This window comes from Lithobates pipiens, unplaced genomic scaffold (assembly GCF_037356315.1).
Source record: "Lithobates pipiens isolate NorthernLeopardFrog02 unplaced genomic scaffold, aLitPip1_a1.2 Scaffold_1, whole genome shotgun sequence".
Lineage (NCBI taxonomy): Eukaryota > Metazoa > Chordata > Amphibia > Anura > Ranidae > Lithobates > Lithobates pipiens.
Genome location: NW_027507685.1, coordinates 43,762,660 through 43,777,844, shown reverse-complemented (window position 1 = coordinate 43,777,844; position 15,185 = coordinate 43,762,660). Strand labels below are relative to the sequence as shown.

General features: G+C 40.5%; 1 protein-coding gene across 2 annotated transcripts in view; it reads right to left on the bottom strand.

Moving 5' to 3' along the window:
• Positions 1-3,966: 3,966 nt before the first annotated feature.
• The window catches only part of ARHGEF6 (Rac/Cdc42 guanine nucleotide exchange factor 6), a 174,645-nt gene continuing 163,426 nt past the window's right edge, over positions 3,967-15,185 (bottom strand). For both annotated transcript variants that reach the window (XM_077490417.1, XM_077490419.1), the window contains 3 exons: positions 5,981-6,080; positions 4,565-4,619; positions 3,967-4,215 (listed from right to left, as the gene is read on the bottom strand). In XM_077490417.1, coding sequence (XP_077346543.1) covers positions 4,099-4,215; positions 4,565-4,619; positions 5,981-6,080 — 272 coding nt within the window. In that variant the 3' untranslated portion in view covers positions 3,967-4,098. The remainder of the gene's footprint in view (positions 4,216-4,564; positions 4,620-5,980; positions 6,081-15,185) is intronic.

Sequence of the window (15,185 nt, the reverse complement as noted above, 5' to 3'; positions counted from 1 at the left end):
ATGCTCAGGCAGAGGCAACCAATTGGTGTCTTCAGTCTGACACAAATTATGCCCCTTGCCACAGCCACATTGGACTCAAAGGAAATGACACTAAGCTAAAGCAGTCTGTCAAACAAAAATTGTGGGCAAAATAGTAATTACAGAAAGCTAATCTAGGAAGTCTATTGACCTGAGTTTTGCAAAGTAACAGAAATGATGGCAACACATCAGTGGAAATGACCCATGTTTGCATAAACGTGTATAGCTTTCAAAGCAGTAAAAAAAACATCAGATATGATCTTTGTGAATGCCGATAACCCAAAGTAAGCACTTTTCCTGAAACTCTTGCATTTTTTCACCTTTTCAAACGTTCTAGTATGCTTGTGTTTAGAGAATTAGCTATTCACACTATGTGTAACGTTTCAATACTGACTGTGCAGAACTAAGGCTATGAATTACAGAAGGCCATTCATGTTTGCCTGTTTTCCTGCATGAATATTACTACAAAATAAGCATTTATTGCATAAATAATATTTATTACTATGTGGTTAGTTTACATCTATGTGATGCAGCTCTGTGTAATTTTAAAAACTTTAATGCCATTTAAGCAGGCCCATTAAAATCACTGGTAAAGCACAAAAATACAAGCATTGTGCATTTTTAAACATCTGTACAATGAACATCTTTATTCTTTTACCCCTTCCCCTCACTTTGTAAAACACATGAACAAAACTGCATGTAAAGCTGCATTTTCAATACACAAAAAAAATTATTGCATAGCTATCTAAAATGTGCAGGAACGTGCATCATAAGTGTGTGTTGCTGCATAAGTCTACATGTGATAGGGCCTGAAATGTTTAAGCCATGCTTATGTTTCTTTTAACCCTACACTGCATCTGCTCCCTCCCACCTGAAGGTCCTAAAAAGGTATGCCTTTTATCATACCACCAACAATCCGTCTCACATTCGCTTACTTCCCTCAGAACAACAAAACAGATTTAGACATTAGTTGGGTGATACCACAGTAAACTCTGCAAGCCCTAAGCGTTGTGCTGATTTTACACTGGCAGATCTAGGTTCTCAGCATAGTACATATACCACAAACAGTGCTTAAAAGGCAGTCCCATACCGATAAGCAGTTTGCCCCTGGTATATTAAAGGCATCCATAAAAACGGAAGAGCGCTGAGGAGCCATGAGAAAAGACTTAAATTCTCAGTGTTCTGGTAAATAGCCAAATCAGGAAGAATCTGTTAAAAGGCAAAACTCTAAGCAGACAACACCACTGTGTTAAATTCCTTTTTTTTTTTTTTTTATAGAAACAAACAGCATATTTACAGCAATGTAATTAAACATTCAAAGTATCGCAGGAAAGCAAAAAAAGATATTCCATTTATTTCGCAATACATTTAAGGCAAGTAGTTTTAAAAAATAATAAGTTATGAAATCTGTATAAACTAGAGAGAGGCCCAGAATACTGTTTTTTTAAATTCTGAAATGTAACTGCTTCTGCCCAAGCTTAAGTTTCAGGCTCAGTTCACACTGGAATTGGCTGCGCATAGCGCAGGAGCGCTGTGTGTCCCTGTTCTCCGTTTCAGGGACAAATCAGGGCCAAATCTATGCCTGAATTCGGCCCAGAAATGGAGCCAAAGATGTGCAGTGCGCTCCGCAACCGCAATGGAGATATGTGAACCGGTTCCATAGGGAGCCAGTCACATTCTCCTGCTATGCGAATTGAATGCCGGAAAACCCACATTACATTTTGCATAGGTGTGAGCCTGGCCTCAGTCTTTTACCGCCTTTATTGTTGTCCAGTGCAGAATCTCCAATAATAGTACATATAGCGTACTGATAGAATCACCCACTGTCAATCTATGTATATGAGAGGAAAAAACAGAAGGCGTACACCATTAACACTTCCATCATATAGATGTTGACTGCACAGGAAAACACAGGTGTTTGGAGATGCATTCAAGATTACCTACCTCCCATTGTTTCTGGCTAAGAGTTACTTTGGGGCCCTTGGACATCTAGTCGTGATCTCTGTAGTTGTAAAATAGCGGCAGACCTTACAATACTAAATTATCATAACTTGCTACAACCAAGAGCACATAAGGAATTATTACATAGTAAACAAAGGGCAATGTATACTTATAATTTGATCTGGTAGACAGCAGCACATGCTTTTCTGCTAAGTGCTGAATTAACAGGGAAAGTAAAAACATCTGCAAAGATTGCTTGCATGTGGCTGCAGCTGACCAGATTGGACTTTCTGTAACACATTGCACTAAGATAAAAGAATAGGGGCTCCATAAAACAATGAAAATCTTTACAATAAAAATGTACCTGAATCTTACATTTGCTGAGCTCTATTAAAATCTGTCTGCTGTACTTAAAAGGTCACTTTGTTGTAGGTCCAGCCTATCAATCAAAGGCTGCAAATGTGAAATGCCAGAACATTGCAAGGAATTGGGTTTATGTCTGAGAAGCAAAACTCACCCATCCTCTATTTTCATATCACAGGGGTATTCTTGGAACGTACCATTCACATGAAAAGTTATATAGGACAGCAGAAAATATTGCACTTATTACTTAAAATAAAATTGGGTTTTCTTTATAACTGCATACATCAGAGTGCAGCATACAAGTACAAACCAGCCATATAAATAGTATATAGATAAGCTCCGCCTGCCCAAACTAGTAACCGTTAAGAAGAGTCTTCATTTACAAAATTGTAATTGACCTCTAGAATTCCATAACCAACACTTCAAGGCAGAGTTGACCTAAATTCAGAGGTGGCTCAGAAAATTGTAAATAACATATGCAAACTTATATGTACAATTTAGGATGGACAGATATTTGACATTGTATACACATTTGCAATATAGGCAAAGCAATTTGATATTTACCAAGCTTGATATAGGCAGACTGTTGTGCTTTTTGTATTACTGGAATAGGAAGTCAGCTGTGTAGAAAATACTTTTCACAGCTTAAAATAGCTTCAAATAATTTTTTTTTGATGCAAGTCAGCTTGCCTTTTAGTTCCTTTAAGGGCTTAGGCAAACAAGGAACCATAATACCATAAAAGACTTTCTATTTTATTATCATGTATGGTACAGTATTAAATGGCCTTTTTGCCCATGGCCTGTGGTATTCCCAAGAGAAATGATGGCATGTTGGAACGATGCTCACTCCATGAAATTAAAAAAGGATACAATTATTCCTGTTTATCTAAACTTTCATAACAGTTTTTATGGAAGAGCAACCAATTACTACAAGTTTCTTCAAAAGAAGAAATGATAACCTTTTAGCAAAGTATTTGTAATAGAACTTCAGCCAAAACTTTTTTTGCCAGCTTTGGATAGAGTGGGGAGGGTAAAACCCTTTGTTGGGTTTTTATTGCTGTCCTCATATTTAGTTTGAACTTTCACAGCATTAAATGCAGATTTTTGTAGACCACGGAAAGGTCAGAATATCTACCATATTTTACACTATACTTTGTCAGTTGGGGAGATTTTTTCCTTTGCTTCTTGCATGGACACCAGAACCAGAAGGTAGGGGAAATCTCCCTAACGGGGACACAGATAGCTTTAGAACTGGAGAAACCATATATCCTTTCCTTACTCATTCTAAAACAAAAATGATTTTGTCTGCAATTCCAATTTTTGTGGCCTTTATGGAATTAAAAAACCTCTAGCTATAAACATTTCTGTTAAAACACTTACCCAAAAATAATTTCTGCTTTTGGAGAAAATTGAATACACTTCCCATGACTCATTTCCCAAAGCTTGTCTATTTGTACTTAGTAATCCAGTGAAGTCATATCCATGGTATATCATGTACAGTTAAAAACTGCAGTAAAACAGGTAGGGAGGTATGGATTGTTTCCTATTATCAAAACAGATCTATAATATGTGCTTTAATTCCTCAGAGGCAGACATATTTGCCATATCAAAAAATACTGAGGGTGCTTGACCCAACCCCCCCCCCCCCCCCCCCGTTACCAAATGTTATAATGTTCTGATACAGATGTGTGATCCAAAGGTCCAAAGTCCTGTACATGTGGTCTTTATGACATATGTCTGTGATACCTGTCTTGAAACTTCAAGATTAAATGTAGACTAATGATCGTCACGTGCAGTCTCGCTGGTTTGCTTTAAAATCTTCCGAACCAACTTTTCTAACTCCTTTCTAGACTTTTGCTCTTCATCCAAACTCTGCTTCATTCTTTTGTTCTCCTGTGGTATAAAATAGAATATATAATTCTAGAACAATATAAAAGACCACAGAAGGTGACCATAGCATCTCAGGAAGCAAAGATACAGAACTGTCAATCTATTGGTGAGGTTGGTCAAAGGGAACCTTAAACATAAATGTGAAGCCATACATTGATTTATTAAAAAAAGAAGGTATGCCATATCTACCATTTCAATCCATTTTAAAATAATTATGTAACAAAAGAAACAAAAAAGCTGCCCACTAATCCTTCTCCATGATTGTTCTGTATCTTTGTTACCCAACACATAGATTACAATATAAAGGCTGTTGAGTTAGCTGCAAAGCAAAACCTTCTGTAGATGTTCTTACCTGTTTTAGTTCCTTGACCTCGTCTCGCAATGCATAAACTGTGTCTACAAGACTCCTGTAACAAAGGCAAGAAAATTATTGAGTAAGTCGTATTTGAAAAACATTTAGAAATGTAACCACAGGAATTGTATAATAGTGATCACAGCTCTGAAAATTATATCTCCCCATTTTAATGTATCAAATCAACGTTTTTTTGTTAAGGGAGAGAGACAGGTTCCTTAATTGATTTTCCCTTTACAATTTTCTCCCCACACATTTTGAATTACACCAATTTACTTTTAGAATATTTCCATCAGAACATGCCCCTTTCATTAAAGGACCTGACCTGACATTCTAAGGTAATAATACTGTTAAAGTTCAGGCATCTTGTGGCGCTTGCAAGTACCTGCGTCAGTCTTGGAATCAGTGTTTTCTTTCTATTGTGCACCTTGCTACCGAAAGGCCAGCTCATGGGGCCTCAATTTCTGCCCAAGTTCAGATTACGTTTTTTATGACACAAAATCCACCCCCCTGTAAATCAGATGGCAAATGCAGAGCTTTAACTGGTCAATGAAGTTTACAGTTAACTAGCAGGGGAAAGGGCATTGCTCCAGGGAGGGCAGGGTGTATTCTTGACAAAGGCATATTTCCCAATACAGCTTGGACCTAGGATCCAAGGGCCTCTGTGGGTAAACAGGGCTATGTCTGAAGACTAACGAGGGAACTTCTGTGCTGTTACTCTAGAAATATTAAAAGCTTAATAACGTTTATTTGAAGAAAGAGAAAAAAAATAACTTTTCAATCAAAAGTGTTTAAAGTAAAAGTGTTCTTGCTTTTCAGGGAAACCAATCAGGTCTCTACTTTCACTGTAATATGCAAGAATGAAAGACAGAATTGAAATGGCGAAATAGTATGAGATAAAGTCTAATCATTTTACAGGTCTTTTAACTACCTTAATTTATGATAAATGTAGCAAGTTTTTAATGACCTCTAGGTCTGGGACAATAGTGGGATTCCATGCATGCATTTCAGATGCTAAAGGCTCTACTTTAATAGATTTCTGGATTTTGTACGGTGTCATTGTTGAGGTCAAATTCAGAAGAAGAATTTCAAGGCAGAACTTGAAATGCCCAATACAGGAGATAAGACACACCTCTAGTTAGAAGCCCTACTGTGCTACCTCAAGCTAGTAGCTCCTTTGTATTCAGTTTTAGGAAGTGGGTTTATGTAGATTATACATTACCATGGTTGTTCTACCCAGTTAGAGAAACAGGACACAACTGAGGGCCCACAAAGCAAGAAAGGACACCCCTCTCTCCCACTGCAGCACCTAACTATGTGGTCTATAGCTAATCAAAAGCAGAAGTGACCACATCTACCGATGACTGTGTGCATATGGTGTAAACCTGATCAGTGCATTGCACAACAACATCTTACTTTTCTTCTGGTGCAGTTTGACCATTGCTCCTCATATCATCAATAATGAGACTTTCTTCCTCAAGGAGCAAGACCTGTGGAACAGAATCCTTCCGGGAACCTGAATCAAAAAAGCAGAGTAAAAAAATAAAAACATACTTGAGAAAAGTATAAATATAATAAAATAGATTTTCCCTTTTTGCATACATCAAAATAAATAAATAAATTTTGATTTACTATAAAATCCCCCTTTTGGAGAACAATATGGGACACAGGAGAACTAATAAAGTGGAGTTCCACCACAAAAAAAAAAAGAAAAATATTAAAACGTGCTTAAAAAAAAAAAAAATGGAGAAAAAAATGTATTTTTTACTCACCTCTAAATGCCTGTTGCTAGGGGGTCCCTCGTAGTCTGCCTCCTTCGGCGCCTGGGCTCCTGACATCACTTCCCTCGGCACAGGAAGGGAGATCGCCTCTCCCCCCCTCCCTCTTGTCAATCAACTGGGACACATGACAGGTGATTGTGCGGCCAGTCACGGCGTGCGGTGTGGCTCACGCATGTGCAGTGGGTGCCCTGCTGTGAAGCCACAGCCGATGCCCACAGTTAAAATGCCGGTGCCACCGAGCGGAGGGGGAGATGAGTGGGGCTTCGATCCCCCGCATTGCTGGACCCTGGGACAGGTAAACGTCCAATTATTAAAAGTCAGCAGCTGCAGTATTTGTACCTGCTGACTTTTAATTTGTTTTTATTTGTTTTTAAGTGGAACACCGCTTTAAGGAACACTGGATTATGCTTCTGTCTTCAAGAGATTGGGCATTGGCAAACAAAATCATTAAGGACAGCCCACTATAACCCCTCCCACTTAGTGGATCATATGAACAGAGGGGAGGGGGACCTGTATCTTGTAATGTACTCCAAAAAAGGAGTAGATTAGAATGATACATTATGGGACACAGGAGAAGTATTCAGGAACATTGGCAAGGCCAAAAGCTGTCCAGTTGAGGAGTGAGCAACCAAGAAAATGAAAGGCCAACAGGCCCACAAAACCAACAGATTTACAGAGGTGGTAAACAGATTCGACGGACCCAGCAGAAGGCAGGATAAACTGAAACCTGAATGCCCACCTGGTAAGTATTAACGAACATGTGAACAGAAGACCAGGTAGCAGTCTTATAAATTTGGGAAACAGATGCCTGGTGTTGAAAAAAGCACTAACTGTTCTAGTGGAGTGAGCATTGACAGAAAAGGGGGAACCTTGCCCTTGAGGTCATAAGCGTGAATGATAAACTGACAGATCCTCCTGGTGGTAGTGGAATGAAAAGCAAACTATCCCCTGCAGGGACCTTTGGGGAACAATAATCAGAGAATCAGACTGTCAAAGGGGACCAATAGCTGATAAAATGATTATTTTTATACATGATTTACATAGCCCCAATAATTTACGCAGCACTTTACAATGTAGAAGGGAGATGGCCCAATTATACTACAGTTCAATACAGAAGGGAAAGGAGGGCCCTGCTCGTAGAGCTTACATTCTAAAAAGGGAGGGAGTGGTGGTATAGAAGGTAATAGATGCGGGGAATGATTTGATGGGGGTGGCCCAGGGACAGTTGTTAGGTGGTAGTAGGATAGGCTTTCCTGAATAAGTGAGTTTTCAGGAATCTCCCAAAGGTGGACAGGTAAGGGGCTAATTGGATAAATCTGGGCAGGGAGTTCCAGAGGATGGGAGAGGCTCTGAAGAAGTCCTGAATGTGAGCATGAGAGGAGGTAACAAGTGAGTCAGAGAGCAGGAGGTCCTGGGAGGAGCAGAGGGGACAATTTGGGCAGATGAAGTTGGTGATGTAGCTGGGGGCCGATGTTGTGGATGGCCTTGTATGTTGTGATTATGTCAGAAACCATGAATCAGACCGAGACAGAAGTACAATTAAATCACACTTGTTTATTAAATAAAAAGGCAACTTGAGTAAGCATAGTCAAAGCATAGCCAGAGTTCAATAACCAGATCGGGTAATCAGCCAGGCCAGAAGTCAGGGATCCAAGTGGAGCAACAGCAAGCAGGATAAGGAGCCAGAAGGGATGTCAGCAAACCAGTCTTTAAACAGAACCGCAGGAGATGGTTTATTGTGATGTGACAAAGGCGAAGGTAGAGATGAAGTGAGCTGTTTGTGACATTGGGTACCGTCTTAAAAGTCCCGGGGGTGGGTTACCTTCCAGTCCCCTATTTGTTTCTTCCCTATGTCTTTAAATAAAGATAGAATAGGTGCAACAGAGAACTTCCTGGGATTGAACTTCCTTGCCTTGTACCAGGAAAAACATGCTGTTTAAATGCAATGGTTTTGCAGAAAGCCAATGTCCTAGCCTTTAAAAGCTAGGGATGGACAAATCTGGACTTAGACTTCAACTACCAGTCCATCAAAGTCAACAACTGAAAAGCAGGATTGTAAATCGTCTCTTGGGACAGAAGATTTAAACGATCTGGAAAGGCCCTCAGGGAGATTGTCAGGAGTCTGAAGTAGTTCAAGCACCACATCCTCCTGGGCCTGTTTGTTGCCATGGGAATCATGGGGATGCTTTCAATCTTGAAAGCAAGATTGAACAAGCAAGGAAGAAGCCATAATGGGTGAAAGTCTTAGATCAACTTGGACTGATCCCACAGAGATGCCAGAGCATCCACTGCAAAGGCTGCTCAATTTGTTCTAGAACCTGGAGGCTAGGAGATTCATGTGTGGTGTTCCCCACCTGCAAAAGAGGTCTTGAAACACCTTGGGGTGAAGGCACCACTCGGAGTCCAGACAGTGATGACTGAGGATGTCCGTCAGCCTATTTTCCACACCTGAGATGTACACAGCGGTCAATGCTGGAACAAAGTTCCACCCAAGCCAGTAGCTCCACCTTTCTTTGAGTCATACTGTTGATTGCTTCAAGATTGTTCAGGTAAGCCCCTGCCTAGTGTTGCTCGACATCCTGGTCAGATGACCTCACACATGAGAGGTCCAGGGATAGGGGGTGAATCAAATAATTTTTAGCTCCAGTATTTTGGTCAGGACACCTGTATTCTCTGACGACAACGTCCCTTGTAACGAGAGGACTCCCAAAAAGCCTCTTAAGCCCCCCCCCCCCCCCCCATCTGCTGGTATTCATCCTGAGCACTTTCTAAACCACTGAGAGGAAGGATTTTCCTGATTCCAACACTGAATGGGTGACTCACCATGCCAGGACAAACCGGGTCCTGCTGCTCAGGCATATAGAACCATGCAGAGACTGCACCCTCATGTCCTACAATGCCAGAATGTTGAGTTGCTACAGTCTGGAGTGGAATTGATCTAGAGACAAGAGTTTGTCTTGAGGAAGCCAAAACTAGGACATAACTGTTTCCAGGATCAGACTGAAATGCTTCAAGCAATGAGATGGTGCTAGTTTTGATTTCTAGAGATTTAGGATCCAAGCAAATCTCTGTAGAGTCTACACAGTCTGTTTGGCATTGACTGACAGAGCCAGAGTCAACTGTTCCTTCAAAAGAATGTCAACCATGCAACCCACTATTGGGATGCCATGAGAACATAGGAAAGCTAGCACAGGGGCTTGAGTAAAATCTGAGGTGCAGTTGCCAGACCAAAGTGAAAGGCGATGAGTGAGCATTGATGTGCTGAGAAGAAGAGGAGGATATGTAGGTAAGCAATTTTGTTGTCCACAGAGGAACGAAAAAGGTGTTGAGAATCTTTGGATTCAGAATGGGGTAGATGATTACTTTGCCTTGGAGACTGTACAAGGTTGAATAGAAATCCTGGAGCATCTCTTCCTTGGTGGAATTGTGGCTCTAATAACACAGGGCCATGGGCAGGAACTCTTGTAAGAACGAAGATCATTCAGGATGAGACCAGTCACTATACAAGATCAGCTATAACAGTGAGTGTGCAGGCCAATGCATTTTTAGAGATCCCTGGCTAGTGACTTTTGGCACAGCAAGCTGCTCTAAATCAAGGCATGTGCACACTGCTTCAATAAGGATTGAAACAGTATCCTTAAGTTTTGGAAATGTCACAGAAACTCTCTGTGTATCCTCAGAACTGGAAAAGGTACAATTTACATCTTCCTCATCAGAATACACAGATGCAACTAAAGGAAAATCAGAGATGGACTCTGGAGGAGAGGATGTGGGGGCTTACTTGCATTTTTTTTTTTTGTGGTTTGAAGCCGCCAGCAAAGCTGAAAGCTTCCCCATAAACTCAATCATCATAGCAGAAATGTCCTCTCTTGATAACAACTTTAGTAGTTGTGCTGCAAACAAAGTCGTTAGCTGCCAAATCTGGAGGTAACACATTAGGGGAGACAGTCCAACACCGTTAAGCTCCCAGATAGGGCTGCAGCCCTGGTGGTCTGACAACTTACCCACCAGGTAGAAAGGCAGGGTTCTAGGAGACATGCCGCATCCTACAGTCTTCACCTTCCTATTAGGCATACCCAGTAAGGGGTATAGAGGAAAAGAGCTCCTTGGATAGGTGGTCCACAGCCCTGGCCCTTTAGCGCACTCGCAGCTAACTCAACATGTTGAGGCCTAGGTGAGTGCCTGATGCAAAGTCCAGTGCCCACAGGGCAACATTACAGCTGGCCGTACTTCTTACTGGCAGGGTTCAGGTACAGCCCCCCAGGACAAAGCTGAGTAGTACCAATTTGGAAAAATATCATGGACTTTATAGGCACTACAATACGCTTCTTTTTTAAAGTAGAAAAACACAATCCTTAAAAGTAAATCACAATAAGAATATTGCCTAATACACATAAATCACACCATTAATTACAATGTATCCTGTATGGTCGTGAAAGCGTTTCAGATGTAGATTCAGATTCCCGATACGGGTCTGTGTATTTGTATGAAAAACTATCTGGTTCGCTTTATATTGCTTTTTTGTGTGAAATCCCTGGTGTTCCCTCTGCTTTTCTGTTAAAAACGGATCACACAAAGCAGAACAACACACCGTGGTCCATTCTCCAATTATGCTGGGAACTCGGTCTGCTCTCCTCCAATGATCAGACTTGTCCTGGCATGCTTCCCCTGCACAGTCATTCACTGGGAAAATCAGTTTTCTGTTGCTTCTCCTCCCCCCAAGCTCTTATACAGCTGAAAATAGAGGGAATCGGATCACTTATAAAAAAAAAAAAATGGAAAAAAAAATATTTATAATCCAATGTTTATACATAGGACTTCCCACACAGGAGGTTCTTCTCCAACAAATGAGAAAATTCCAATCTACCTGGCTCCTAGGCTTACTTTGCCTTGACTTGTAGAACCGGCCTACTCCTGGCCTCAACAGGATTCTCCAGCTCCATGGGATTACTCAATGTCCCCAAGACATTAGAACTTCCTTCAGTCCCCTTTGGCTCGCTAGCCCCCTCGGCTCTCCCAGCCTCCCAGACCCTCCTCTGGTCTCTCAGGCCCTTGTAGCCACCCCGACGTTCCCGGTACTTCAGACAAGTTCGCCCCCTCCCCCACCAGAGATGTAGTCTCAAACAGGGCAGACAGCTTTCTCGACACAAATCTGTCTTTAAACAGCAGCAAGCTGCTCACACTCCACCTTCCTCCACTTACTGCTCTCACCAGTCCCTTGTTATATGGGCTGTGCACCTGGGCACACAACCTGCTGGCTATCCACAAGGCTCAGACACAGGGTTGGATCTCCCGTCCCACCCAAGACTCTTAGGGATCTCCAAACTACAGAGTCCCACCTGGAAATAGCAAATCTGGAGAAAGCTGCCAAAGCAGTTTTCTCAGTTTCAAAGCTCTGTAGCTCTGCAGTCCGCCCATATGCAGACTTTGTGTCCATTTTAATCCCATTTCCATAGGGACAGAGCCTCATTCTGTCAGCCCATATACAAATGTTTTATCTACCTATTTTAAACGGAATGAGTTTTTTACAAGACAATCGTTTACAATCACTTTAAGAAAGATACATTTGCAAGATACAAATTAGGTGATGCATGTTTAGTTCATATTATATTAAAGTGTATTTCCACTTTGCAGCTAAATTTGGATAGTACATTCTTTATATTTGTTACCATTAACATAGCAGAACTTAAAAATAAAATATTCATAATTTTGCCTGTTACATTTTTTTTAAGCACTTTTCATGCTCTCCCTGCTTTGTATGTTTAGGCAGGGGTTAGGTATGCTATAAATATAGTGAGAATACACTTTAGGGCTTTAACTATTTAAACATGCTTCTATTAGGGGACCAATTCAGAAAAGCATATGTATCATACATAGTGACCATATTTCTTCTGTCACTCTTTTCTTTATACTAGAAGCATCCGAATGGTTTCTATAAAAGAGCCATATATCACTTGAACCTGGCATATTGATTTCTGACGCAATGGGTATAAAAATAGCAGGGTAGCAAAAAGGTAGAATTAGAAAATGATCTGAGACACAGAAGACTTGCCAGCATGGAATAAAAATGTAGTCTTTAATACCTTTCTAGTCAGTAGGTCCACAGATGCCTGAGATTTTTTTGGGGCATGAATATGTGTAAGATTTGATAATCAGCAAACCATACTGTATCATAAAGGTTTATAAAAACAGCACATATAAAACCAAGGTTTAAAAAACTTGGTGAAAAATACTACAAGTGTTACTTTTTTCTTCCACTTTTAATAAATTTGTACTGTAGTAATTTTGTTCTATAATTGCAGGTGCATCTGTAAAGAATGCACCTCATTGTTTAAACAAGTATTTCTGTACCCGCAGCTCTACGGCTTCAGAGAGACTTTTGTTTTGTAACAGACACAGGAAATAGGAAGATAAAATCTATCTTAGTTTTGCAAACTTGGAAACCTTCATTTATTTAACCCTTCCTTGTACAGCACCATAGATGCATCGGCAAACACACATCTGTTATATTTGTAAATACAACAGATATGGAAAGAGTGCATAAAAAGTACACAGAAGAAATCATTACAATTACAGATTGTTAAGGAAATTGGTAAATCATTGTACCATATCCTGATGTTTACAAATGGCAAGCATATTGAGAAAAGTGTCAATGACAATTCTGTGTCCCAGGGGTCAAAGTTAAACTCCTGGCAAACATCTAAACATAACCGAAGTGCATACAAAAAGTTTGGTATTGCACCTGACAAACAATTTGGAACCCTGTTCAGCCAGTTTTGAGATCAATACAAATCTGGTGAACAGTACAGCCGTATTGCTGATATTGCACTGTAGTTACAAGAGAAGTATAGCCAAACCTTTTTTTGGCCATACTTCTCTTGTGGGTCACAGGAGTACCCTTATGTTTGTTCTCCTGTGACCCAAAATCAGACTATAGAGGGCTATTGCCAGCTATAAGCTGACAGAGCTTGTTGTCTGAATCCGCCCTGCTGCCTTACTGAATCTGTCTCTGCCTTTCAACACATGGTGGATCCAACTGCGAAGGGGCCCCCCCAGGTGCTCCAGGGCATGCTGGATGTGTAGAGGGGAGAGCAGTGACTGACAGTCATTGCTCTCCATTCTGAGCAGCCAGAGAGATGAGCGATCATATGAACACTAAGTTCTCAGTTTCAGAGCTGACAAGGGCCAGCTGAACCATCATACCAATCTGCAGCATAGGAGGTGAGTATGTGTGTTTGTATTGGCACACAATATTAGAAGTTTAAACAAAAGAACTTAAAATGTAACTAAAGGCTAAACTATTTTTCAGTTTTGGAGTAGAGTGCAGAGGGATTAGACTACCTGTTAAGTATTTAGTGCGGTCTATGCCCCAATTAGGGACATTCACCATCTATATTTGTCCTGTTTAACATCATCATTGAAAGAGAAAGTGAAAGAAAATCCCAATATTTGGGTTGTCCTCAGAAAAGTAATAGAGGCGAACACCTCCAATGGGAAAACTAGTTCTGGTGACCTGGAGGGCCCCAAGGGATTCAGTTAATTTGTAGGGAGTTCCTCTCACTTCTTGTTTTGACTATGGCAGAGGAAGTGAATGTAAATCTAACCAATGGGACATAGATGGCAAAAAAAACTGACAGGGGTTATAACTCTCCCTTACTTGTCCAAAATGAAAAAAACAAAGGTTTTTGCCTATAGTTCTACTTCAAGACACTATACTAGAAGCCCAATAATGCAAATGTAGTGAGATTCCAAATTTAAAGAAAACGAACAGATTAACTATTGGTGAACAAAGTTTTTCTGCTCCGAAAGTGGTTGAGAAAAAACTTCAACTGTAACGTGCAACAGAACAAGTGAAAAGGGTGGAAATGTTGTCTCAAACATACTAGAAAAATATAAAAAGAGTTAACCATTTGTGTTGATCCTGATATCAAAGGGATTCTCTGTGGAACTCAAGAGCACAAGTGTGCCTTATTCGCAGATGATGTCCTGTTAGTTTTGTTTCCTCACACCACACTTCTTTCCCTTACAGTGTTGCAAGATTTTTCAAGAGTTTCAAGAGGTTTGACAGTAAATAGAATAAATCTCTTGCTATGGCTATCAATCTGCCCGTGTCCCTTAGCTCCTTGATCAAAGCTAATTTTGACTTCCAGTGGATCTCTAAATCACTACCATATTTAGAAGTTTATCTCATACCAATAATGGACTCTCTTTATAAAGAAAACAACCCCCTCCCCCTTTTCAGATAACTAATTACCGATTTCCAAAAATTTTTGACTATGTCTTTATCATGGTTAGCAAGGATACACTCTGAAAAGGACCCTCCTCCCCCGAATCTTATAATATTTTAGAAGGTTGCCTTTGGCAAGTCCTAGCAGAGTTCTTACATTACTAAAATCTAAAATTAAATTTGGCTTAATAAAATACCCAGACTGAACAAATCTACTTGATACACACCCAAGACTCATGGAGGATTGGGTGTTCCTAAGCTTTCAACCTACTTATGAGCTACGCGAATAGCTCCTCTGGTTCCAATCAGATCTGGCAAATATACACCACACATGGGTAGATTTGGAGGCATTGAGTTCCTCTTCAATCATTGGTATGGCTCCCTAGCATGTTGCAACCTCCTATTTTGCCCCCATCTCACTCCTACACATTTGCGGTCTAGGACAGATTTACATATACCAAAGGTCTACATTTTCTTCATACACCTCTTGCTCCTATTAGGACAGGAGACTGCCTACACTGCACCAAACCCTATTCTCTTGATTATTTTCAGAATAGCTTGCATAAGCCCATCACTGAAATTTTTCTCTACCATCAAATCATATCTTTCATAG